The sequence below is a fragment of the Lethenteron reissneri genome, chromosome 38 (genome assembly GCF_015708825.2).
Source record: "Lethenteron reissneri isolate LAM-NWPU_2019-01 chromosome 38, ASM1570882v1, whole genome shotgun sequence".
Lineage (NCBI taxonomy): Eukaryota > Metazoa > Chordata > Hyperoartia > Petromyzontiformes > Petromyzontidae > Lethenteron > Lethenteron reissneri.
In genome coordinates, this window is record NC_083816.1 from 3,636,038 (window position 1) to 3,662,094 (window position 26,057).

At 60.1% G+C, this 26,057-nt stretch overlaps 1 protein-coding gene across 5 annotated transcripts in view; it reads right to left on the reverse strand.

The window, feature by feature from the left end:
- Nucleotides 1-26,057, reverse strand: part of LOC133351737 (cadherin EGF LAG seven-pass G-type receptor 2-like) — a 122,160-nt gene that overhangs the window by 3,843 nt on the left and 92,260 nt on the right. For 3 of the 5 annotated variants that reach the window (XM_061567197.1, XM_061567193.1, XM_061567196.1), the window contains exons 11-36: nt 25,632-25,817; nt 23,697-23,816; nt 22,770-22,977; nt 22,223-22,364; nt 19,448-19,568; nt 17,715-17,898; nt 16,807-16,908; nt 15,864-15,878; nt 15,018-15,112; nt 14,524-14,733; nt 13,702-13,885; nt 12,789-12,935; nt 12,349-12,646; nt 11,915-12,082; nt 10,746-10,872; nt 9,788-9,988; nt 9,116-9,290; nt 8,606-8,718; nt 5,670-5,749; nt 4,723-4,849; nt 4,148-4,276; nt 3,379-3,503; nt 2,680-2,771; nt 2,118-2,324; nt 1,563-1,684; nt 580-706 (exon numbers count right to left, since the gene is read on the reverse strand). In XM_061567197.1, the coding sequence (XP_061423181.1) occupies nt 580-706; nt 1,563-1,684; nt 2,118-2,324; nt 2,680-2,771; nt 3,379-3,503; nt 4,148-4,276; nt 4,723-4,849; nt 5,670-5,749; nt 8,606-8,718; nt 9,116-9,290; nt 9,788-9,988; nt 10,746-10,872; nt 11,915-12,082; nt 12,349-12,646; nt 12,789-12,935; nt 13,702-13,885; nt 14,524-14,733; nt 15,018-15,112; nt 15,864-15,878; nt 16,807-16,908; nt 17,715-17,898; nt 19,448-19,568; nt 22,223-22,364; nt 22,770-22,977; nt 23,697-23,816; nt 25,632-25,817 (3,805 nt within the window). The remainder of the gene's footprint in view (nt 1-579; nt 707-1,562; nt 1,685-2,117; nt 2,325-2,679; nt 2,772-3,378; nt 3,504-4,147; nt 4,277-4,722; nt 4,850-5,669; nt 5,750-8,605; nt 8,719-9,115; nt 9,291-9,787; nt 9,989-10,745; nt 10,873-11,914; nt 12,083-12,348; nt 12,647-12,788; nt 12,936-13,701; nt 13,886-14,523; nt 14,734-15,017; nt 15,113-15,863; nt 15,879-16,806; nt 16,909-17,714; nt 17,899-19,447; nt 19,569-22,222; nt 22,365-22,769; nt 22,978-23,696; nt 23,817-25,631; nt 25,818-26,057) is intronic. The other 2 variants (XM_061567198.1, XM_061567195.1) reach the window with 1 other exon arrangement.

A 26,057-nucleotide genomic window follows, 5' to 3' on the forward strand; every position in this document is an offset into this window, starting at 1 on the left:
GTTGCGTGTGTGTTGCGTGTGTGCTGCGTGTGTGCTGCGTGCTGCGTGTGTGCTGCGTATTGCGTGTGTGCTGCGTGCTGCGTGTGTGCTGCGTGTGTGCTGTGTGCTGCGTGTGTGCTGTGTGCTGCGTGTTGCGTGTGTGCTGCGTGCTGCGTGTGTGCTGCGTGTGTGCTGTGTGCTGCGTATTGCATGTGTGCTGCGTGTGTGCTGCGTATTGCGTGTGTGCTGCGTGCTGCGTGTGTGCTGCGTGTGTGCTGCGTGCTGCGTGTGTGCTGCGTGTGTGCTGCGTGCTGCGTGTGTGCTGCGTGTGTGCTGCGTGTGTGTTGCGTGTGTGCTGCGTGTGTGCTGCGTGTGTGCTGCGTGCGTGCGTGCGTGCATGCGTGTTGCGTGTGTGCTGCGTGCATGCATGCTGCGTGTGTGCTGCGTGTTGCGTGTGTGCTGCGTGTTGCGTGTGTGCTGCGTGTGTGCTGCGTGTGTGCTGCGTGCGTGCTGCGTGCATGCATGTGTGCTGCGTGTGTGCTGCGTGTGTGCATGCGTGCTGCGTGTGTGCTGCGTGTGTTTTGCGTGTGAGCACCGCACCTTTGCGGATCTCCGTTTGTGCGGGAACGGGCGTGGGTGCGGCGTCGCGTGCCCCCCCCACCACGCCGTCCCCGTTGAGCTTGAGGCCATCCGGCACCGAGCCCTCGGGGTGCGGCTCGATGTTCACCTGGTGCACGGCAACAACAGCGGCGTCAACAACATCATGACAGCAACATCAACGATACCAACATCATGAACACAGCGATAACAACAACAGCACCCCCCTATCCCTGGTCTCTCCTTAATATGCTGGTTATCTCTCCCCCCCCCTTTCTTCTCCCCCCTCGCCCCCCCCCCCCGTCCGACGCGGGGTCCCCACTTGGTTGGGGCAGCGGGCCCAATTTGACCCCTCGTAAAAATGTTCTTGACGCACCAATCGGGAACGTCCCCTTGTTGTTTTTGTCCCTTTCCTATTGAACACCGGCGCGTTGTACCGGGCTCACGCTTGAGTCGCGATAAAAACATGAAAGTCAACAAGAACATCTACTTGGCAACATGATGTGGCCTCGCGGTCGCACGCTTGCCACTTGTTACAGAGGTTCATGGTTCGATTCCAGCGGCTGCCCTGGTTAATACTCTGGTGCATATTAACTGTAAAGTCCGCAATGTCATTCGCAATAGTAGGCCATTGTGTGCCGGCATGATGGTTCGAAATTTTCCAAACCTGTAAAATTACTCCGCAAATCACTCAATTGGGAAACACAGCGGCAGTCATCGCCCCATACAGGATCCCCCTGAAGAGGAGCCAGGAGACTCATGAGGGTTTCCCGGGTAAACAAGCAGAATAATATTATGAATAACGTGGTTACAACATGGATACATTACGGTCGCAGCAACCTCGTCAAGCAACAACGTGGCAACTCATCAGCAAAGCGATCACTTCAACAAAGCGGAAAGACCGTCGCAACAACACCACCACCACTTGAACGCCACCACTGGCGCTTGCCATAGGCAGTGCAGCTGTACCGCCCCCCCCCCACCACCTTGGTCTCGATGCGGAGACGCTCGCCCGTGCCTCCTCCGCCCGCGGGTCCCTCGCTCTCACTCGCCGTTGTCACGAACTCGCCCGGCCAGTACGGCTTCACGCGGCCCAACTCGTACTCCACTGCACACGTGCATACACATACACACACGCGCGTGTGTAAACCCTCTCGCTACCAGCAGCAGCAGCGTCGCTCGCCGTATAACCAGTCATCCTCCCCTCCCCCACAGCGATGCAGGGCTTTGTGCGGCCCGGCCTGTTACTCGACTGCAGTGCTCCACGACCGATGAGGGCGAGTGCCGCGGTATGTTCGCAAAAGCAAGGACTTCGCTGTTTGCATGCTCGAGGGAGGCCAACTTGCCTCCACTCCGTGGTCGATCCTCCCGCCCTCCCCTCTCCGTTGAGCGTGCACCCACCCGCGCGCACTCTCACGCACTCGCCCGTTCACCCATTTGCTCTCTCACTCACCCACCCACCCACTCATTCCCTTTCTCACTCACTCTGTCTCTCAGTCATCGACTCGCTCACCCTCCCATGGCCCGCGCCCCGCTCTCACCCTTGGGCGTGCTGTGCACGAGCTTCTCCCCGTTGCCCTTGCTGCTGTTGTGCGCCGGCGCCGGCGTCGTGTCCCAGGCGCGCTCGCCGCCGTAGCCCCTCCCGTCCTCCTCCTCCTCCTCCTCACTGTCCGACGAGTGCGTCGACGCCAGTGAGATGCTGTGCTCCTCGTCCAGCGACAGCTCGCTGTCCGAGTCCGAGTCCGGCTCTGCACGTTCATCACAGGACACAGTCACCTCGTGTCCCGTCCCCTCGGCTACAGCTCCTCCACACAGCTACACTCAGACTCCTCGTGTCCCCTCGGCTACAGCTCCTCCACACAGCTACACTCAGTCTCCCCGCGTCCCGTCAGCTACAGCTCCTCCACACAGCTACACTCAGCCTCCCCGTGTCCCTTCAGCTACAGCTCCTCCACACAGCTACACTCAGCGGAACATTCGTAGAGTCACGTCACCTCAACTCCGTCACCCCCCTCACCATCAACACATCACCTAACCCCCCCACACTTGTAAAATGGGGTCCTGCCCGTGACCCCCCCAGCCAACGACGTGACCTCTCCTCACCGTCCTGGTCGCCCTTGAGGTTGTGGAACAGCGACGAGTCAAACTCCGTGGCGCCGGCCTGGGCCCCCGGCGCGCTGTGCTTCAGATCGTCCCTGCAGCGTCGTCCCAGGGAGGGGGGGCCAGGTGGGGAGGAAGGGAAGGGCGGGGTGGGGGTGGGGCGTTACCCACGCATCATCGTTAAGCATTATCTTTGTTATTAATTAGCGCACAGGCTTTCATGACCAGATAATTTAAAAAGATTAGAACCTTTGCACCGCCAGGACTTGCATGCGTCATGGACGTGACAATCAACTCAACGCCTTCTCGTCTTCAACTATAATTACGGTTAATTATTCGTATTCTTCATCACAATTAGCTTCGCACGAGAGCAGCGACGCTCGCTTAACGCCTCGGCAACTCGGGAGCGCCTCCCCTAACATCTCGTCTCACCACAGTGCAAGGGGCACCCCCCCCGCACCCCCGCACCCCCGCACCCCCCCCCCCCCGTGCCAGTTGTCCCTGCATGCCACAATGTGGGCATTCGTCTGCCCGTTGTGGGCGGTGACCGCCGTGTGTGATCCCACTTGGATCGTCGCTATAACGCAGGTGCGCCGCGAGTGCTGGCGACGGTCGGGCAGGTTGGTGGGGGGTGGGTGGGTTGGCGGGCGAGGGGGAGCAGAAGAGACCCCCCCCCGCCCCCCGTGTGTCTCCGCTGCCCACCTGTGGCTGGTAAAGCTCTTGGCGGAGCGCCCGGTGCTGACGGAGGACACGGTGGAGGTGCCGATGTTGATGCGGTGCGGAGTTCCGTCCTCGTACGCCGACGCGTTGTTGTAGGCGAGCGAGCGCTGCAGTCCCACGCCGTAAACGTTAACATCACCATCGCCACCGCCAATAGCAACACCCGCCATTCGCCACTAAGTGACGGTGACCACGGCGCCTGTGCCAGGCCAGGTGCACTTCGAGGCCACGTGAAGTGTCGAAAGCTCGCTGACAGGAGGTCTCGGGACAGACTCAGGTGCCATGGGTTGGCTGACTGAGATGACTGGTAGATGCCCCAGCTGTACCCCCTACTGTGCCAACTTCCTGCATTTTAGCCGCCCGGCGCTCCGCTCACTATTGTGAGCGTCACTCTTCTGCCCTCCGTTGTTGCTGGAGGGCGAATGCCTCCAACTGTCCAGTAGCGTCTTTCACGAGCCTCCTCCATAGAGGCCGATCTTGACACCGCTGATATCAGTCGTCGGCAAGTCACCACCACCATCACCACCATCATCATTAACATCAACACCACCATCACCACCATCATCATCAACACTGTCATCATCACCACCACCAACATCATGGCCAACAACACCATCAAGATCAGCGCACTGCTTCCATGAGCATCCTACAACCATCACGGCCACCAGCAGTACAGCTGCTCCATGTAACCTCACACAGCTCAGTGTGACCCCATGCGACCCCGTGTGACCCCGCGTGACCCCGCGCGCACCGAGAGCAGCGAGGTCTTGGTGGTGATGCCCGTGTCGTCTCCCTGGCGCTTCTTGCCGAAGCAGGAGAAGCGCCACGCCTCGCGCACCTCGGGGTCCAGGATGCAGTGGAACAGCAGAATGAAGAAACCCTGCGAGATGCACAGAGACGCAGGCAGAGAGAGACAGAGAGGGGCAGAGAGAGGCAGAGAGAGACACAGAGGGGCAGAGAGAAAGGCAGATGCAGGTGTCATCACCACAGAACACAAGAGCCCCTCACCCTCCCCTCATCCTCTCACCCACCTCAAAGTCACCCGCCATCCTCACCCACCTTACCGACCACCCTCCACCTCACCCACCTCACCCTCACCCGCCACCCTCATCCACCTCCCGCTCACCTGCCACCCTCACAGACCTTACACACCGCCCTCCACCTCACCCACCTCACCCGCCACCCTCACCCACCTCCCCCTCACCCTCCACCTCACCCACCTCCCCCTCACCTTCCACCTCACCCACCTCCACCTCACTCATGCTCGGCTTTCGATCTCGTTTATTCGACCCAAACGCCCCCCCCCCCACCCCCCGGCCGCCTCACCTGCAGGCTGTTGAAGATGGCGAAGAGGTAGTGGAAGATGATGAGGTGGTTGTTGACGGCGAGCAGCCCGAGCAGCCACGTCGTGCTGACAAGCAGCAGCAGCAGGAAGGCCGTGCGCAGGTCGGCCCTGTGGGCGGCACGCGGGGAGTTGTGTACACGCAGGGTGTGTGTACACGCAGGGTGTGTGTACACGCAGGGTGTGTGTACACGCAGGGCGCTGTGTACACGCAGAGTGGCGGTGTGTGTACACGGAGTGGCGGTGTGTACACGCAGGGTGTGCGTACACACAGAGTGGCGCTGTGTACACGCAGAGTGGCGGTGTGTGTACACGCAGGGCGGTGTGTACACGCGGAGTGGCGGTGTGTGTACACGCAGGGTGTGTGTACACGCAGGGTGTTGTGTATACGCGGAGTGGTGGTGTGTGTACACGCGGAGTGGCGGTGTGTGTACACGCAGGGTGTGTGTACACGCGGAGTGGCGGTGTGTACACGCGGAGTGGTGGTGTGTGTACACGCAGGGTGCGTGTACACGCAGAGTGGCGGTGTGTACACACAGGGTGTGTGTACACGCGGAGTGGCGGTGTGTACACACGGAGTGGCGGTGTGTACACGCGGAGTGGCGGTGTGTGTACACACAGGGTGTGTGTACACGCGGAGTAGTGGTGTGTGTACACGCGGAGTGGCGGTGTGTACACGCGGAGTGGCGGTGTGTATACACACAGGGTGTGTGTACACGCGGAGTAGTGGTGTGTGTACACGCGGAGTGGCGGTGTGTGTACACACAGGGTGTGTGTACACGCGGAGTGGCGGTGTGTACACGCGGAGTGGCGGTGTGTGTACACGCGGGGCGTTGTGTACACGCGGAGTGGCAGTGTGTGTACACGCAAGGTGTAGTGTGCACGCGGAGTGGCGGTGTGTGTAGACGCGGAGTGTGTAAGTGAGACTCACATAGTGTAGGGGTTCTTGAGGCCTCGCCTAGAGGCTGCACACGACTCGCGGGCGGCCATGATGAAGATGATGATGTTCATCTGCAGACAGAGACAGGGTGAGGGTGAGGCTGGCGACGATGGCGATGACGACGAAGGTGAGGGTGAGGGTGAGGCTGATGGTGAGGCTGATGGTGAGGCTGATGGTGAGGCTGACGGTGAGCGGTACCAGCGCGACGAAGGTGAGGGTGAGGGTGGCGACGATGGCGATGACGACGAAGGTGAGGGTGAAGGTGAGGGTGAAGGTGAGGGTGAAGGTGAGGGTGAAGGTGAAGGTGAGGGTGAGGCTGACGACGAAGCTGATGGTGAGGCTGATGGTGAGGCTGACGGTGAGGCTGATGGTAGCTGACGGTGAGGCTGGTGGTGAGGCTGAATACGGTGAGGCTGATGGTGAGGCTGGTGGTGAGGCTGACGGTGAGGCTGGTGGTGAGGCTGACGGTGAGGCTGACGGTGAGGCTGATGGTGAGGCTGGTGGTGAGGCTGACGGTGAGGCTGGTGGTGAGGCTGACGGTGAGGCTGATGGTGAGGCTGGTGGTGAGGCTGACGGTGAGGCTGGTGGTGAGGCTGATGGTGAGGCTGATGGTGAGGCTGACGGTGAGGCTGGTGGTGAGGCTGACGGTGAGGCTGACGGTGAGGCTGATGGTGAGGCTGGTGGTGAGGCTGACGGTGAGGCTGGTGGTGAGGCTGACGGTGAGGCTGACGGTGAGGCTGATGGTGAGGCTGGTGGTGAGGCTGACGGTGAGGCTGGTGGTGAGGCTGACGGTGAGGCTGATGGTGAGGCTGATGGTGAGGCTGACGGTGAGGCTGGTGGTGAGGCTGATGGTGAGGCTGGTGGTGAGGCTGACGGTGAGGCTGGTGGTGAGGCTGACGGTGAGGCTGATGGTGAGGCTGATGGTGAGGCTGACGGTGAGGCTGGTGGTGAGGCTGACGGTGAGGCTGATGGTGAGGCTGACGGTGAGGCTGATGGTGAGGCTGACGGTGAGGCTGACGGTGAGGCTGGTGGTGAGGCTGATGGTGAGGCTGATGGTGAGGCTGACGGTGAGGCTGACGGTGAGGCTGATGGTGAGGCTGACGGTGAGGCTGACGGTGAGGCTGGTGGTGAGGCTGACGGTGAGGCTGGTGGTGAGGCTGATGGTGAGGCTGATGGTGAGGCTGACGGTGAGGCTGACGGTGAGGCTGGTGGTGAGGCTGACGGTGAGGCTGGTGGTGAGGCTGACGGTGAGGCTGATGGTGAGGCTGACGGTGAGGCTGACGGTGAGGCTGGTGGTGAGGCTGACGGTGAGGCTGATGGTGAGGCTGATGGTGAGGCTGATGGTGAGGGCTGACGGTGAGGCTGACGGTGAGGCTGACGGTGAGGCTGGTGGTGAGGCTGATGGTGAGGCTGATGGTGAGGCTGACGGTGAGGCTGGTGGTGAGGCTGGTGGTGAGGCTGACGGTGAGGCTGACGGTGAGGCTGGTGGTGAGGCTGATGGTGAGGCTGACGGTGAGGCTGGTGGTGAGGCTGGTGGTGAGGCTGATGGTGAGGCTGACGGTGAGGCTGACGGTGAGGCTGGTGGTGAGGCTGGTGGTGAGGCTGATGGTGAGGCTGACGGTGAGGCTGGTGGTGAGGCTGGTGGTGAGGCTGATGGTGAGGCTGACGGTGAGGCTGGTGGTGAGGCTGGTGGTGAGGCTGACGGTGAGGCTGACGGTGAGGCTGGTGGTGAGGCTGGTGGTGAGGCTGACGGTGAGGCTGACGGTGAGGCTGGTGGTGAGGCTGATGGTGAGGCTGGTGGTGAGGCTGGTGGTGAGGCTGACGGTGAGGCTGACGGTGAGGCTGGTGGTGAGGCTGACGGTGAGGCTGACGGTGAGGCTGACGGTGAGGCTGACGGTGAGGCTGACGGTGAGGCTGACGGTGAGGCTGATGGTGAGGCTGATGGTGAGGCTGGTGGTGAGGCTGACGGTGAGGCTGACGGTGAGGCTGACGGTGAGGCTGACGGTGAGGCTGACGGTGAGGCTGATGGTGAGGCTGATGGTGAGGCTGGTGGTGAGGCTGGTGGTGAGGCTGACGGTGAGGCTGACGGTGAGGCTGGTGGTGAGGCTGACGGTGAGGCTGACGGTGAGGCTGATGGTGAGGCTGATGGTGAGGCTGATGGTGAGGCTGGTGGTGAGGCTGATGGTGAGGCTGACGGTGAGGCTGATGGTGAGGCTGACGGTGAGGCTGACGGTGAGGCTGACGGTGAGGCTGACGGTGAGGCTGGTGGTGAGGCTGACGGTGAGGCTGACGGTGAGGCTGACGGTGAGGCTGACGGTGAGGCTGGTGGTGAGGCTGATGGTGAGGCTGACGGTGAGGCTGACGGTGAGGCTGGTGGTGAGGCTGATGGTGAGGCTGACGGTGAGGCTGACGGTGAGGCTGGTGGTGAGGCTGACGGTGAGGCTGACGGTGAGGCTGACGGTGAGGCTGACGGTGAGGCTGATGGTGAGGCTGACGGTGAGGCTGACGGTGAGGCTGGTGGTGAGGCTGATGGTGAGGCTGACGGTGAGGCTGACGGTGAGGCTGGTGGTGAGGCTGACGGTGAGGCTGACGGTGAGGCTGACGGTGAGGCTGGTGGTGAGGCTGACGGTGAGGCTGGCGGTGAGGCTGACGGTGAGGGTGAGGCTGACGGTGAGGCTGACGGTGAGGCTGGCGGTGAGGCTGACGGTGAGGGTGAGGCTGACGGTGAGGCTGACGGTGAGGCTGGTGGTGAGGCTGACGGTGAGGCTGACGGTGAGGCTGACGGTGAGGCTGGTGGTGAGGCTGACGGTGAGGCTGACGGTGAGGCTGACGGTGAGGGTGAGGCTGATGGTGAGGCTGACGGTGAGGCTGGTGGTGAGGCTGGTGGTGAGGCTGACGGTGAGGGTGAGGCTGGTGGTGAGCGGTACCAGCGCGACGAAGCAGACGGGCCCAGCGAAGCTCCAGATGAGGGTGTCGTGCACGGAGAGCCAGCAGAAGTCGGGGTTCCCGTAGCCCTCGGGGTCCAGGCCCACAGCCAGGCCTGGGGCCCGCAGGGAGAGGAACGGGACAGAGGGGGGGGAGAAAACACGGGGAGATGGAAGGACACGTGGACAGGGAGGAATACAGGGAGATGGGGAGAGGATGAGGGACGGGGAGAGAGCGGGAGAGGAAACATGGAGACGGTTTGCATGGGGAGAGGGAAGGACAGAACACGGGGAGATATAAGTAAGACAGGGAGAGGGAGGGAGAGGGGGGACACGGGGAGAGGGAGGGAGAGAAGAGGGGGGACACGGGGAGAGAGAGGGAGGGAGGGAGAGGACACGACGTGGTTAGAGGAGTGCGGTGCACAGGTAGACAAAGCCACCCGCGTGCGTGCGAGACGACGGCAGCGAACGAAGCGAGGCGGTGGTGGCGGCGAGCGGCGTCGCGAGCGGTACCGGTGATGACGGCGGGGACGCCCCAGCCCGTGGAGTAGTAGAAGCGCATGTGGCCGTGGTTGATGTTGCGCATCTCGGTGAGCATGCGGTAGACGTGCAGGCCCTCGACGAACATCCACGCAAACGTGCACATGAAGAAGTAGTGCAGCAGGATGGCGATCACCGTGCACGCAAACTGCACGCGCGCGCGCGGACACATGGGGGCACGGACACACGGGGGCACGGACACACGGGGGCACGGACACACGGACGCGCGAGAGTTACGGGGGAGGGGGGGGGCGAGGGGGGCGACAGCACGCACGCACAAAGCTACACGCACGTACGTACTGTACATGCGTACATTTACACATCTACCCTCATAATTCTACACTCACAAATTTACACTCACACCACATTTATCCTCATACACTCAAAATACAAAGAATCCCCCCCCACGCTTATCCCTAAGTAATTGAAGTCACACCTGTGGCTTCTAACTGACATCTGACATCTGAATGACAGAACCCAAAGTAATTGCCCATCTTTATTCAAATCACATGACACACAGTGAATTGCCCGTTAGTTTCGCGTGGACCCCACGCCCCCCTCTAACTCCGTGCCCTCTCGACCCTCGGCCCCCGACCCTCACACCCTACGACCCCCCCTCCGCGCTCTCCGTCCCCCGGGGCCGACCTGGTTCTCGGTCTGGTTGATGCCAATGAGGAAGATGAGCTCGGAGAAGAAGATGGCGACGATGAGGTTCTTGTGGATGGTGCAGCGGTTGGAGCGGAGCGAGCGCAGGCAGAGCAGCACGAGGAACGCGACGAGCAGGAAGAGCAGCGACACGCTCACCGCCGCGTACGTCACCACCGTCAGCATCCACTCGTTCTCCAGCTGCGTCCACGGCGGGTGCACGGTGGCGGGGAGGGGAAAGGGGGGGCAGGGGGAGGCGCAGGCGGAGTGGAGAGACGGGGTGGAGCTCGGGGTTAGGGTTGTGATTTGTATGCACTGTCGTTTGTTGTTGTTGTCGTTAGGCGGAGGTTGTGTGTGTGTGTGGGCGATGCAGGTAATTGAGTACGTGGTGCGGTGTGAAAACATCGCCACTGGGGAGACAAAGGCGGTCGGGCGTGACGCTGGCCACCCACCCCCTCGTGTGCCGTGCCGACCTTCATAGGTGCTCGCTAACAGCACTTGCCCCTACAGCCTGTCAAGGCTACACGGGGGGATCTTTGCCTTTGATGCAGATGGTGCTTGTGCAGTGGTTGCGTGCGTGTCTGTCGTTGTGATTGCGAAGAGTGGAAAAATTGTGGTCCGGGCTGTGGTTGTGTGAAGTTGTGGATGCGTAGCGGCCGTGTGTAACCGCAGTTGCCTATAGTTGCGGTTGCGTTTGTGCGGAGGAGGTTCGTGCTCGCGTTCGCGGTCGAGACTGCGGTTGTGCACGATGGACGCTACTGTATTTGTTGCGATTGCGGCTGTGTGAAGATCATGGTTGACACTGCAGGTTGCGGTTGTGGTCGACCGTAGCCACGCTTGGTTGTGGTCGTGTGCGCTTAAACGTTGTGCTCGCCGGTGCAGGAGTGCGCGGTGAAGGCTGTTGTTCTTGCGCGTGGTTGTGGTTGTGATACGTGGCTGGGGTTGTGGCGTGACCAACCTCTCTGTTGGACATGTCCATGAGCAGGGCGTAGCTGGACATGTGGTTGCACCGGCAGGTGATGTGGGTGCTGTTCCTGCTGTGCAGCTCGCAGCCCCGCGCCGACCACCCGCCCTCGCCACTCACCCTGCACCACACAGACAAAGGCCTCCCGCTGTAGCCTCAACAGACTGCTGGGGCAAGTGCTGTCAGCGAGCACGCACCAAGGCTGGCACGGCACGCACGACGAGCGGGTGGGGGCGGCAAAGCCTCGCTCCCTGCCTCCTTTGTCGATGCCGATGTATACGCGCCGCACCGGGTACTCGTTTAAGGCTGAGCTGACCGACGAGAGGCCCGCGAACACGTACGGCAAGACACACCGATCAGTGTGCATGCGTCTGTGCACGTGTGCGAGTGCGTACATTCACGTGTGAACGTGTGGCCTCGAAGTGCACAAGCGCCGTCGTGACGTCACCGCCGTTTCGTCATGAACGGCGGCTGTTGTTTTGAGTGTGTGTCTGTGAGGGGAGCGGTAGCGTAGCGTCTAAGACACCTCTCTACGAACCCGGCGACCCGAGTTTAATTCCTGCTCATGGGCAACACAGGTGACGATTATCTGAACAGGTTCCGGGGAGAGGGAAGGGCGGTGGTGCTGGCCACCCAGCCCCTCGTGTGCTATGCAGACATTCATAGGTGCTCGCTAACAGCACTTGCCCCAACAGTCTGTTGCAGGCTATACAGGGGATCTTTGGGTCACTGCGAATACATATGAGAGATGGAGTAATTCCAGAACAGGCAGATGGGCTTGCTGCGGTTGTGCTTGTGTGTGCGTGTACATGTACCCGGGTGTCTGTACGTGGGTGTGTGTGTGTACATGTACCCGTGTGTCTGTACGTGGGTGTGTGTGTGTGTGTGCATGTACGTACGGGATGGAGTGGTTCCAGAACACACAGATGGGCTTGCTGCGGTTGTGTTTGTGTGTGCGTGTACATGTACCCGGGTGTCTGTACGTGGGTGTGTGTGCGTGTACATGTACCCGTGTGTCTGCACGTGGGTGTGCGTGTGTGCGTGTACGTACGGGATGGAGTGGTTCCAGAACACACAGATGGGCTTGCTGCGGTTGTGCTTGTGTGTGCGTGTACATGTACCCGTGTGTCTGCACATGGGTGTGCGTGTGTGCGTGTACGTACGGGATGGAGTGGTTCCAGAACACACAGATGGGCTTGCTGCGGTTGTGCGTCTCCTGCAGTCGGAACTCGAGCAGCACCGGCGGCTCGAGCGAGTGGCGGCTCAGCTCCGTCTCGCTGAACACCGTCACGCTCAGCACCGGCGCGTTGATCACCGGTCGCTTGGGCAGCCTGCGCCGGGGGAAGTGGGGAGGGGGGGGGCGACGCCGCGAGGTTACGCTCGCCCACACACCGAGGGATCGCCCAGCCATCGCCCCCGCACCCGATCGTGCCCCATCGTCCAATGGACACCGAATTGTCCACCGTCTTCCCATTACGTCAAGCCGTCATCCGCTCCTGTCCCAGCCACGTAGTCGCCCGCTACCGTCCCATCAACACCGAGTCGCCCGCAACCCACTGCCCCCCCCCCATCACACGTGTGCCATCTCTCCGCTCACCGCAAGCTGCGCCGGTCCGAGTCGTAGTGCTGAGGCAGCAGTTCCCCCAGCGAGCGGAAGACGAGCGTGGCGAGCACGGCGTGCGGCGCATCTTCCTGCTGGTGCCGGCGCCGGCGCGCCACCTCTGCCGGCGACGCGGCTGCCACGGCGCCGCCTGCGCCGTCGGCGGCGGGAGCCCCGGGTGGAGCCGTCGCGTCGACCTCGTCATCCGGGCCGGGCGTCGGAGAGGGCCGTGGCGCCACCCCTGCCGTCTTGCGGTTGGCGCCGCCCCCGCGCTGCGAGCCGAGCCGCTCCGAGGCTGCGCGAGCAACGGCAAGCGGTCAACGCTCACGCGGCTAACGCACCCGCGTCTAACGCACGTCTCGAACACGCCCGCGTGATTATTGTGTTTGCGCGCGTGCCGGTTTGTCCGCGAGCGCGCACGCGCGTGCGTTGCGTACGTTTGACGGGCGGGAGGAAGATGGACTCGGGCACCAGGGCGCGCGTCTGCGTGTCCCAGGGCGTGTGTCCGCGGAAGAACGCCGCGTGGTAGCGCGGGAACTTGTCGCCTGTGAAGTTGTGCTTGTCCACCCGTTCCACGCTCAGCACTGCCGGGGGGGTAACAGGGCGACCGCCAATGAGGAAGGCAAGGCCGCCGCATGGCGGTGGGGGGGCATGGGGAGGGTGGGGGGGTGGGGGGGCATGGGGACGGTGGGGGGGTGGGGGGGCATGGGGACGGTGGGGGGGTGGGGGGGCATGGGGACGGTGGGGGGGGCGGGGCAGGGAGGGGCAGCATCAGGTGGCCACGTGAGTCGGCGGACGGGGTTCTGCGGAAAGTGAAATTGTAACGGGCGAGGCGACTGGGATTTGACAGCGATGTCCTCATCAGCAGTGCTTCCTCGGGCAGATGGGCGCACGCAGCTTCCCAGCAGAACCGGCGTGGTGGAGCTTGGCACTGGCTCATCAGTAGTTGGCTGCTGTAAATTTCCACATAAGCCACTTCATTGAGCTATCATTTGTGGCAAGGTCGCTTCTGAAAAAGAGCTATATAGCTCAGTGGGTCTTGCCTGGTAAAATAAAAAATAATTCAGTTTTAGTTTATCATGATCATCAGCAATTCGGTCATTCAGTCACCAAGGTCATCGGTATTGGGCAAACAATGTTGAGCCAAAGAATTACCTTCAAATGACTCGATCGGGACCGCACACGGCAACGTCGCCACCCTCTAATGGTGTAAACTCGGCAGGACCCTCATGAAAGAGAGCCCTGAGACTCGGTGAGGCTTTTCTGGGTAAACAAGTGTGGGCCTCCGCCAAGGCTGGAAGGAAGCAGACAAAGATGGGGGCGGGGGGGGGGCAGCGGCGATCGGCGTACCGAGGTTGGGCGTGACGATGGCGAATGGTTTGAGGTAGATGGTCATCATGTTGCGCGCCAGCGCCTGCGCGTACTCCTCGTAGAGGCGCAGCAGGCGCGCCGTGCCGCCCTCCGCCCGCTGCAGCTGCTCCCAGAGCTCGCGGTGCCGCGGCTCCAGCAGTGCACTGCCCGTGTGGACCATGTTCTGGCAAGAAGCACGCGTCATCGGCCAATCAGCTCGCCGGTCAGTCCACCCATCAGCTGGCTCGTCGGTTGGCTGATCACGTGGTCGGTCTGGTCGGTCGGTTGTTTAGGCGGCAAACCAGTTTGCCGGTCAGCCAGGTAATTAGTCAGCTGGTCGAATGGTCAGTCATTAGGGTCAGACAGGACATTTTCAGGCGGGCAGTCTGTTGGTCAGCCAGTCAATTGGTTAGCCAGTAATCCAGTTAGCTGGGTCAGCTAGTCAGCCGCTTGGTCAAATAGTCTGACTCGTGGCAATCGGTCAATTTGTCAGCCTGTCGGTCAGCTAAATAGATCGGTGGTTAGCCAGTTGAGAAGTTAGCCATTCAGCACACTAGTTGACCATCCAGTGAGTTATCGAGCCAACAAGTTGGTCAGTTATCGAGTCAGGAAAGAAAGTGAGTGGCTCATCTGCTCAGTCAGCTAACAAGTCAGCTAGCTAGTCATGTAGCCAGTCAGTCAACCAGCTAGTTACCTGGCAATCCAGGACCGTGCGGTTTGTGAGACATCGTCACGAGGGGTGAATAGGCCATGCCGACCCAGGGCAGACATTGACAGTCACCCAGGGTCACCCAGGGTCACCTGGTGGCACCTCCCCCTCACCTCAGTGAAGAGCGTGTCCTGCGTGGCGGAGAGGTTGAAGCCATTCTGGTCGCTCTCGAAGGTGAGGACGCGCGCCGCCAGCTGGTACGCGACGCGCACGTCGCTGCCGAAGGGGCGCGCCGTGTGGCGCGTGGCGTTGTGCAGCTGGTGCGCGAGCCGGCGCGACAGCTCGGGGATCATGCGCGTCTCGTTCCGCTCCAGTCGCTCCAGCTACGCGCACGCACACGCACACGCACGCGGGGACACGCTGCCATCGCGTGAAATCGACCAGCGGTGGCGTGAGGTTGACACAATCACCCACTCACCCACCCACCCACTCAAGGGAAACAGAGGAAGGAAGCGAGAGAGGGGATCCCGTGAGCTCAGTCGAAGAGCAGAGTGAAACTCTGCAGTCGTTTGGGGATCATTTACGGAGCTCCACCCACAGTGTCTGAGAGCAGAGCAACGAGGTCAGGGTCAGGTCGAGGTCAGGGTCGCGCTCCCCGCTCACTCACCGTCTCCTTGAGGGCGGTGTAGGTGACGGACGTGCAGTTGTAGAGGTTCGGCGGCAGCCAGCCCTTGTCGTCGTCGCAGTGCCGCACCGCCGTGCCTGCGGCACAAGCGCAGCCCGTCAACGACCAGCGGGGGATTCAGGGGTCACAGGGACAGAAGGTCACGGGGGCATAGGTCGCTGGGAACGAGGTGGGAGTGTCACGGGTCGCCGGGCAAGGTGCTACGGGCAGGAGTTGAAGGGTCACACGAGCAAGGGTTGCGAGGTGAGGCGGCCCGTCGGAGGGCGTGAGCAGGGCTTGGGTTGGAGTTGCATTGTCGCTGCGCTGGGGTCATGAGGTATCAGAGGAATTGCTTTAACACAACCGTCATGAATTAAATGGTGAAAGCGGCGTCATCAACCACTTCCGCGAGGTGTGGGGTACGATTTGCAATGCTGTGGGGAATTAACCATTCGTGTTTTCACGTGGACAGAGTTCACAGCGGCTTCACTAAATCAGCCGAATCGAGATGATGACAACGATCCATGCAGCGAGATCCTGTTACGTTCGGGGGTTTGGAAGACGAGACGGCACTGGCTTCTAGGTCTAAGCAAAGGACATAAAACCCTGACCGTGACCCAAACTCTCACCTCTGCCCTGCCCCTGCCTCTAGCCTCGACCCAGGCTGTAGCCACAGAGATGAGGACACGGAGACACAAGGACATGAGGACACGGCGACACAGTGACATGAGGACATAGGGATGCCGGGACTTAAGCACACACGGACACGGGGACACGGGGACACGGGGACACAGAGACGTGGGGACACAGGGACACGGAAGAGCATCGTGAGGAGGAGGAGACACTCACCTATCGGCCTCTTGTCTGACAGCAGAGGCAGCAAGAAAAACGGGGGGGGGAGGGAGGTTACAACGGGGGAGGGTGCGATGCTGGGGCACTGGCTGCGGAAGGGAGGTGTGGGCACGGTGTCCCCCTCCGTCTGTGTGTAGGAGTAGAGGGGAGGCTCGGGTGTCACCTGTGTTGACCTCTATTGTGGTTGATATTGGTCGCGAAAGCCTATGTGTTAAACAGGCTCAGGTGTGTGGGTCCGCGAGTGTGGATCTCCGCATGTGAGCGAGTGTGGACGTGTGTGTGGGGAGTGGTCGTGGAGTGGCTCGCGCACTGCGCTACGAACCCAGCTACCCGAGCTCCAATTCCTGTTTACAGTCAACAGTAGTGACAATTATCTGAACCGGTCTTGGGTCACCCCAAGGACGACTCAGCCTAAAAAATGTGTAGCTGGTGCGATATGTAAACATCGCCACGAGGGAGAAAAAGGTGGCCTGGCGTGGTGTTGGCCAACCACCCCCTCGTGTGCCGTGCCGGCCTGCATAAGTGCTCGCTAAAAGAACTTACCCCAACATTCTGTTCAGGCTATAGGGGGGGGTCTTTGTACAGTGTGTCTGCGCATGCATGGATTCATCTGTGTGTCTGTGGGGAGCAGTGGCGCCTTGATTAGCACACTGCACTACAAACAGGTGACCCAAGTTCAAGTCCTACTGACAGCCAACATCGGTTACATAAATTAGAACCTATTTTGGTGCCTCTGCTACGTTGTGTGTAAAACAACGTCACTCGGGAGACAAAGGCGGCCAGGCGTGGTCGCTAACCACACCACCCTTTCGTGTTGCGCCGTGCTGATCGTCATAGTGTGCCTCGCTAACAGCACTTGCCTCGCCCCCCCCCCCCCCCACAGCCTTGCAAAGTCTATAGGGGGGGACCTTTGCCTGTGTTTGTGTGAGAGTGAGGTTACCGAAGGAGTCCTTGGGGCAGGGCACGGCCGCCGGGAGCCCGAACTTGGTGCGTGGCCACCAGATGTCCGCAGCCATGGCCCTTGGGCACCCGTCGTAGTAAACTACATGGCGAGGTGGGGGGCGGGGGGGGGGCGGCAGGGAGAAGTGGGGGGGGCGGCAGGGAGAAGTGGGGGGGGCGGCAGGGAGAAGTGGGGGGGGGAGAAGTGGGTGGGGGGGGGGAAGTGGTCAGTTGGTTTATATCAGCTAAGGCCCCAATTGAGCTAAAAAGCTCTGTTCCAATGGTGGCCCAAAGAGCACTGCTAATACACATCCAGAACTATGCACGGACGAAATCTCGTGAGCGATCCGATGCAACATTGAGCACGGGCCCGTGGGCACAGGTGCGTGAAAACGGCCGCGTGTGCATGTGTAGGTACGCGCATACGGCTGGCGACAGCAGTGTGTGACGGAGTGCGCACGTGTCAGCATATGCACGTGTGTCATGTGTGCGTAAATGCAGTGGGTATGTACGTGTGTGCATGTGTGTTAGTGTATGTAAGTGTTTGTATGAGCACATTCCTTCATAGTGCGGGTGTACGCATTTGCGCGTGCAAAATTCTCTCAGCCTTTATCCAGACCACCGGCTCCAAAGAACTGAGTGTGTGCCCATTTTATTGGAGGCATACTGCAGCAGCATTTGCCGACTGTGCTGCAGCGATGAGTGCTAATGAGGACGAACCCGGTCGACTGCTACGGCTTTGTCTTTGTTTCGCAGCAGCTGCTGCCAGCCGTTCTTGGGACGACCCCTCGGCAACACGTTCAGTTCTGCTAAACGAGTGGTCTAGATAAGGCCGAGCGAGGGCTATTGTCTTCCCGGTCCGCTCTCATGATTCTGCTGCGATGATGCCGACGGTTTGTGCGTGCGTACCCTCGCATCCGGACGCGGCGACCTCCGCGAAGGGGTTGTCGCAGAGGTCGCACTGCTGTCCGACGACCCCTGGCTTGCATGGGCACTGCCCCGTCTCCCCGTCGCACGTGCGCGACAGCGCCCCCGTCACGTAGCACTTGCACGGGAAGCAGCTCTCGCTGCCGTTGGGGCGGTAGTGGTTTGCCTGCGGGGAGATCCAGGCGATTTAGATTTAATTGGCGGTGGCGAGGAGACATTGCTTCCCTCTCGCCCGTTACGCAGCAGGCCGTGGGTTCGATCCCGAACCCTGACGATGCCTGTTGTATATTTGTTCTCTCCACGTGGCTGTCACGTGGACTTTTCTCCAGGTCCTTCACATTTAGAAACGTGTGTTTAGTTAATTTGGCTGCTTCTATAAAGTCCCACGTATGGTGATATACGCCTCTGAAAAAGGGATTTTTCCTGGTAAATAAATAATTTTAGTTCAGCTTAGAAGAAACATTTAGCTGTGAGCTGTTTTACAAGAATGACCCACGGGGGACGTTACAGCAGAAAATAAATCAGCGAACGACGTTGGAGGAACACTACATTCAAGTCACGCACCACTCAAGCAACACTGGCAGCAGCAGGTAACGGAGAAATACAGCGGCAACTCGCGCACGGTTAATAAACCACGCGCGAAAAAGGGGAGATCTTAAATGAAGGAAGGAATTTAAAAGGCAGCCGGGTAGGCAGGGGGAGCTGGGGGGAGAGGTGGTAGCAGTGCCAGTACCCGCCCAGATTGGTAGCACCTTACAGGCGGATCTGGAAACTTCCCAGGGTGGGGGAGGGGGTTGTGAAATTCCAAGCTGGTTACACAGGGCTCAGCACGAATAATAAAAAATACCACTCATTGCATACTCTCTGGTAAATATCAACAACATAGCAGTTTTTGGGGGACTCTAGGGCAGCAGGGCAAGAGCCCTTCCCCGGCCCTTGTGGATGTTAAAGAGCCAGTGACATCTTTCGCCGGCATCACGGTACAAATTTGCCACATTTTTAAATGAACAACGCAATTTACTCAATGTTCATTATTGACGTGAACATAACTACACTACCACTCTGAAAAAAACCCACGCTTTATCTCAAACGTTATCATCTCATTTACAATGGTATAATTGCTGTAAAGCACCTTGGGATAAGGCGCTGCATAAAGAGATGGAATATCGCTTCTGCAAAGGTGTACGAATTGGGAATACACATGGCAAGTCTATTCTATTCTTGCGCGTGATAGCAGCAGTATGTTCGGGAGCTCGATGGTCAATGTCAGGGTCTGCTCGCCAAGACGAGAGGGCTTCGGTTATAGAGGTCTGTGTAGTTTTGTTATTCCTCCTCTACTACAGTGGTTTACCACGTGGTCCATAGTTTCTGTTAGCATGGCCATAATCGGACCACTGTGGCTTTGTCTTGAATTTTTCATTCGTGAAGGAGATGTGGTGCAGCATCAGCCTGGTGATGATGTTCTGGTGTGGATGACGGTTCCACCACCAGCGTCTTCGAGGAGGACGACGACAAACGTCAAAGCCAGGAGGAGGTGCGATGTGTGGGCCTCGAATGAGGAGGTGTTTATTCTAACGTCGCAATCGCCGCCCCCTGCTGAGAAAGAACTCACGGCGACGGTGGCCGTGCTTCTCAAACGACCGCGCTGCCGCAGGAATTGGCAGCGCCAGTACCCAGCGTGCTCGCGACTGCGCCCGCGCGTCACCGCCGCTCACCATGCAGCTGCACTGCCCCGTGCTCTTGTTGCAGTCCGAGTCGAAGCCGCGACTCGAGTCGCAGTTGCACGGCCCGCAGATTTTATTTCCCCACCAGCCCTTGGGGCACGGCTGGTCGGCCCTGGGGGAGCAGCAGCGAAGGGGGGTGGGGGGGTGGACACACGGCCCGAGTCACGGCGATCCCGCGGCACAGCCACCGCGAGATACTCGCAGACGCAAGGACACACGGACGCAAGGACGGGCGCACAACAGCAACAACAACGGCCGCGGTGACGTTATCATGACGTGGGCACGTGCCACACATGTACACATGCAGAGCGGGATGCATGCACATACGCGTGTACGGGGCCCGTGCGCGCGCAGAAACGGACGCGCGAGGAATGTGACACCACCCGGCCACTTCGCCGCGATACGTGGAGGTCACTCTCCGTGCCGGGTTCACCCCCGCACCGTCTCGTCCCAGCGATATTTTAATCATCAACTCAACGCACTTGGTGTTAGCGCCATGGTTCTTACAGCGCAGGGATCTGACGAAGGAAGGCGCTGCTGTGTTTCACTGACACGGCGTGCAGTGCAGGCAGAGGATGGAGCAAGCGAGCACCCCCACAATGTACACAACAAACACGACATACACTCCCGAACTCCTCACACACACACACCACTCATATGTACGATAAAAAAAGATCCCTCGTGTAGCCTTTACAGACTGTTGGGGCAAGTGCTGTTGGCGAGCACCCATGAAGGCCTGCACAACACACGAGGGGCGGGGTGGCCAGCACCACGCCCGGCTGCCCTTCTCTCCCCAGTGCTGATGTTTGCACACTGCACCAGGTCCAAACCGAAAGCCGAGTCTATCTCGGGGAGACGCAGAACCGGTCCAAACATTTGTTGCCGATGTTGGCTGCGAGCGGGAATTGAACTCGGGTCGTCGGGTTCGTAGCGCAGTGCACTAACTACTGCAATATCACTCTCCACACACACATGTCCACATGTACATGCGGTCGCATGCACACACAGCGAGGGAGTAGCTGACGTGACATCTGCTGCAGTGTGAAGAACGATCCTGAGCCTGAGAGCAGGTAAAGCACCGGGCAGGGCTGACCTCCCAAGCGAACTGCTGGGGGAGGGTGGCGATTGTCTGCATGACATCACCACAACTACCTGGTTCTTCAAAAGGGGGACCCCCACCAGGGCATCCTTCAAATCCTGCAGAACCCGTCCTGTCATCCACCGCTTGTAACAACTGATTGTTATTAGCTACTGGAGCATCTCTCTCCTCAATGCGCCAGGAACACGCGCACACACAAAGACAAACACCCCCCATATAGCCTGTATAGACTGTCATGGCAAGTGCTATTCATGTAGCACCTATGAAGTATGACACACGAGGGGGTGAGCTGGCCAACAATGTGCTGATGTTAACCACTGCACCATTCATCTAAAGCTGAGTCGACCTAGAGGAAGCCCAGAACCAGTTATGATTTGTTGTTTGCAGGAATCGAACTCGGGTCACCAGGTTCGTATCGCAGTGCACTTACCGCTACAAAACCGCTCCAGACACACGCACGCACGCGTGAAAACACACGAACACTCCCACCGCACTCTCAGGCGCTCGCTCACACAGACACAAGCACCGGGTGGCGAGCGAGTAATAAACGGGCGCGTAACGAGCGAAGGGGGCGGACGGGCAAGGGAGCGAGTGAGCGAGCGTGCCGTGGGGCCAGGCGAGCCGTGACCGTGCCAGCGTGGTGTGGCCCTCTCCCGGCCACGCTCGGCCGCCCCTCGCACGCACGCATTGTCCTCCACCGCGACGGCCGCCGCCCAGCGAGACGGCATTCCTCGCGGCGAGCCGGGCTGCGCGAGCCGAAGGAGAAGAGCCGTGTGCGTACTGGGGGCGCGCGACCTTTCTGTGCGGATTCACGCTCAATTTGCGTGTAATCCCGCTGCCAACGCAGCACCTCGTGCTTCCACACGGAGGCCGACGAATCGCGCTTCGAGTGCGCGGGGAGGGAGGGAGGGGTGGCAGCCGCAAGCCAAAAAGAGCAGCAGTGGAGACCCCCCGCAGCGCCCGCGAGCCGTGCAGCACGCCGCGCTCCCGCTGGCGGAGGTGCGACGCGGGCTGGTGTCCCCGAGTTTGCCGGCGGCAGCAGCCAGGGGACAAAGATTCGCCTCCCGTTTGGCGGTGCCGGGCGAGCAGGGTTTTGGGTAACGGGAGACCGCGGCGCGTTGCCGCGCGTGCGTCGCAGGAACGGACGCGCGCCATGTGTGCCCACGCAGACACAAAATGGGCACGGAACCCGCACATGCTTATAGTTATGCACACAGCCTGTAGCCCCACACACACACACAGTCTGTACCCACACACAGTCTGTACCCACACACAGCCTGTACCCACACACAGGTATGCACACACACACACACAGCCTGGATGCAGCACCCACATGCACACAAACACACAGCCTATACCCACACAAACACCCTGTACCCTGTACACACACACCCTGTACCCACAAAGACAAAGATCCCCCGTATAGCCTTAATAGACTATTAAGGCAAGTGCTGTTAGGGAGAAACTCTGAAGGCCAGCATGGCACACAAGGGGGTGGGTAGCCAGCACCACGCCCGGATGCCTGTCTCCCCAGGGACTCATTTGAGTTGACATGGGGAGGACCACTGCACCACCGCTCCCCACACTCACACACGCCTCTACTCAGCGACTCTCTCACTCACCTGTACTGCGCTCGGTGACTCACACCTGAACCCTCGCTCGCTCACCTGGACTCGCAGTACTGCCCGAAGAAGCCATCCCCGCACTCGCAGGTGTAGCCGTGTGACGAGCTGGGCTTGCGCCGGCAGCTCGACTGGTTCTCACACGGGTTGAGGCTGCAAGCGTCCGTGCACGACTGCCCGTAGTAGCCTGCGCACGCGGCACGGGGCGAAGAGGGTGCGAGTGTGAGCGTGCAGCACGGGGCGGGGGCGACGAGCGCGTGTGCGTGCAAGTGTTGTGTGTCTTCTTGGTTCTTTCGGTAAAGTCACGTAGAATGGAAATAATAAAATTAAAAAATAAAACATAATAAAATACAATTCTCACGACGTTTCGGCCACAACGCAAGCAGCCGTCCTCAGGTGAAGAACAGGTCTTAGAGTCGCAGCATCTCTTCAGAAAGGTGTGTGTGTTGGTGTGCGCGTGTGTAAATTTTGGCGAGGCGTGCGCGTGCAGCGTTGGACCGAGAATGTTCATTGTTACGCGAGCGAGCGGTTACGAGCGCACGATGTCGACCGAGCGACCGGGTGAGTGACCGAGTGGGTGGCTGTTGCTCACCCGGCTCGCACACGCAGGAGAAGCTGTCCCAGTCGTCGTTGCAGTAGCTGTTGGGGGGGCAGGGGCTCGAGTCGCAGGGGTCGGGCAGCGAGCAGCCGCTCTCCACCCTCACCCGGCGCACGGCCGAGGTGGCGCCCACCGCCGCCCCCTGCGGCTCCGCCAGGCTCGGCAGCACCGTGCCGAACAGCGTGTCGCCCATGCGCACACCCTGCGGGCCGGAGGGTGGGGGGGACACAGGCACCCGCGCTCACCCTCAACCCTTTAAACCTTTAACCCTTCACCCCTAACCCACGTCCCTGCTGGTTGCACTTGTCCGCTCGTTTACCCAGGAAAAGGTCACCGAGTCTCAAGACTCCTTTTCAGGAGGGTCCTGCTAGGTTTTTTGCGTAAGAGGTGCAATGATTGCTGCTGCGTGTTTCCCAACACGTGGTAATTTGTCAAACGTGGCAAATGTGGACCGTGACGCCAGCACACAATGGCCTACTCTTCTCTGAACGGCGTCACGGGATCTTCAACGTCTACTGTGCGTGAAGCAGACGGTGCGTTACAGGAGTAGTACTTTTCCAGTCAATACCGACACCACCGCAGTGTTAACCAGGGCAGCCGCTGGATTCGAACCACAAAAAACCGTGCAACAGGCGGCGAAAGGCGCGATCAACTTGGCCGCATCGCCAATCGGCCTGCGTCGTTACGAGTCCCCGTCTCCGGGGACACGACCCTGGCGAGGGAGGCGAGGGAGGCGAGGGGCCTTCGAGACTACAAACACACGGGGGGGGGCGGGGGGGATGGGGGGGCGGGGGGGATGGGGGGGCCAGGGGGGCAGGGACCCCGGCACCACTCGTACGGGTCAGGCGCAAGCCCCTGCAGCCAGCCGGCTGAACCCCGCGAGCCAGACGGACGCGAGGAAGCGCTGGCGGTGACGCTCACCTGCATGCAGCCCCGGAAGCCATGCTGGACGCTGTCGCCCCCCGCCGCGCCGAGCAGCCCCCCTACGTGCACGGACTTGAGCTTGAGGCCGTGGAGACCCCCACCCAGCTCCCCCGAGTTCTGAGACGACGCGACGGAGTTGGAGGGGCGAGGGGCGAGGGGCGGGGTGTGGGGGGGAGAGACGGTGACCGCAGCGTGAGCGCGATCCTTCGCGGTCTCCCGGACTCATCACGGGAGCAGGAACACCTCCCTTTGTTTAGCAGCAGCAGTAGTGGCAGCAGCAGCGGCAGCAGCAGCTCTATTGGCCAGGGTTCTGGGGCAGCATTTGGCGATGTAGGTCACGCGCAACATTAACTCAGCGTGGAGGAGGAGGCCGGGAGGCTCCAAGGTCAAAGCGCAGATCCGGCACCGCCGAGATCCTAGATTCCAATCCGGGTTTCCGCCATCGCCTGGGATTAACCCGGCTTCTCGGGTGCACCCGGTCACCAATGAATCACATCGAGACCGATAGAGACACATCGACTCGCATGTAGACCATTCTCACATAGAGAGGAGCCATAGACTCACATAGAAACCCACGGAGACTCACACAGAATGAGTTGTGATGAAACTGGGTTCTGGAGTGCAGTGAGTTCATGGTCTTGGCGCGGTCACCAATGGCTGCAGCACAAATAACCTTTGCACCAATTTGATTTAAAGCTTTCATGACTGCAGGGATTCATATTCTTGGTTCTTTCGGCAAAGTCACGTAGAAGGGAAATAATAAAATAATATAAATATAAAACATTAAAATTATCACGACTGTTTCGACTGCAACACAAGCAATCATCATCAGGTGTGAAATCCACAGAAAGAAATTTATTTTTATTGTTTTATATTTATATTATTTTATTATTTCCCTTCTACATGACTTTACCTGAAAGAACCAAGAATATTAACCTTTACACCAATTTGTAACTTGACTAAACTCCAGCTCTGGAGAACGTGAGGCTGTCAGCTTTGTTTTTGTGAACGTTTCCTCTTGCAGGTGTCCGCTATGACTCTTGCGTCGTTCACATTTCTGCACGGAGATCTGACGTCCTCACGACCAACGTCGACGTTTCGCGGCCCCCTCCTCTCCGCGGGCGAGTCGGCGCCGTGCTGCGGGGCCGCCTCCGCCGCTATCGCTGGGGACACTGCTTGGCCCAGCTCCGCTACGTCCGAGGCTGTGCCGGCACGGTCGGTTTGTTTACGCGGACTTCCGTGACGGGATTATTGACACCGCTGTTGATTTGTGTGTGATCACCCTTGTTCACTGTTCACCCTGCTTGCGGTTGAGTTCTGCCGTGGGTTTCGTGTAAACAACTTGTTGTTAGTTTGCTTCTTCTTGCTGCTCTGGTTAGTTTGCACATTCCCTCCACCTTGCAGTTTCTGGAAGCTGCCACCACTGCCCAGGTCTACGTAACTATGGATCTCCATGTAACTATGGATCTCCATGCAACTCTAGATCTCTGTAACTCCATGAAACCGTGATGTCCTCTAACTGATGCCAATGCCGATGGTCTTGGGCTACGGTCGTTCTCGTAACAGAGCTGCTCAGCTCAATGGGGCCTTGCCAGCTGAAATAATAAAGCCCGAGTCTGTTCTGTCCACCCAGCGACGTAACCACGGGTAGGGGGACACAGGGAACAACCAAAGTCCGTCGACCGGCCGGTCGCGTGTGGTGGGGTAAAGCGTGAGTACATGGACATGTCTGGTGAACGTGACAGAGTCGCGCAAACACCACCGTCGACTTTGCTCCGGCGGAGGGCGCTTCCGCCAGCAGCGGCGTGAGCCGGCCATCGCAGGGCCGCGCCTCACCCGTCGCCTGGACGCATCACAGGTGCGGGCGCCGCTGCGCGGTGGCGACGACGGGGGTGGGACGGAAGCACGGGTGGCCCGGCATGGCGCGCTCACCTGGTAGAGGCCGTGGTCGAGCGACAGCACCCCCACGTGGCGCACTTCCTTGCCGCGCCGCTCGTCCCGCAGCTCCACCTGCAGGCTGTGCCAGTCGCCGTCGTTGACCGTCACGGTGCCGAGGTGCAGCAGCTCCGAGCGGCCGCTGCCACGCTGGACCCCCAGCACCAGCGTGCCGTCCTCCACCTGCGCTCACGGGGACGGAGACACGGAGGCACGGGGACATGAGGACACGTGGGCATAGGGACGTAGGGACGCCGAGACACGAGGAAATGAGACGCACGGGTACGTGTGAGCACATGCAGGGACAGATGGCAACACGCGGCGACGCAAGGGAACACAGGAACACGGAGACAAACGGAGACGCACGGGCGCCTGAGCGCACGCACGCAAAGGCACGTGTGGGACGAGCTCGGAGACAGCGGC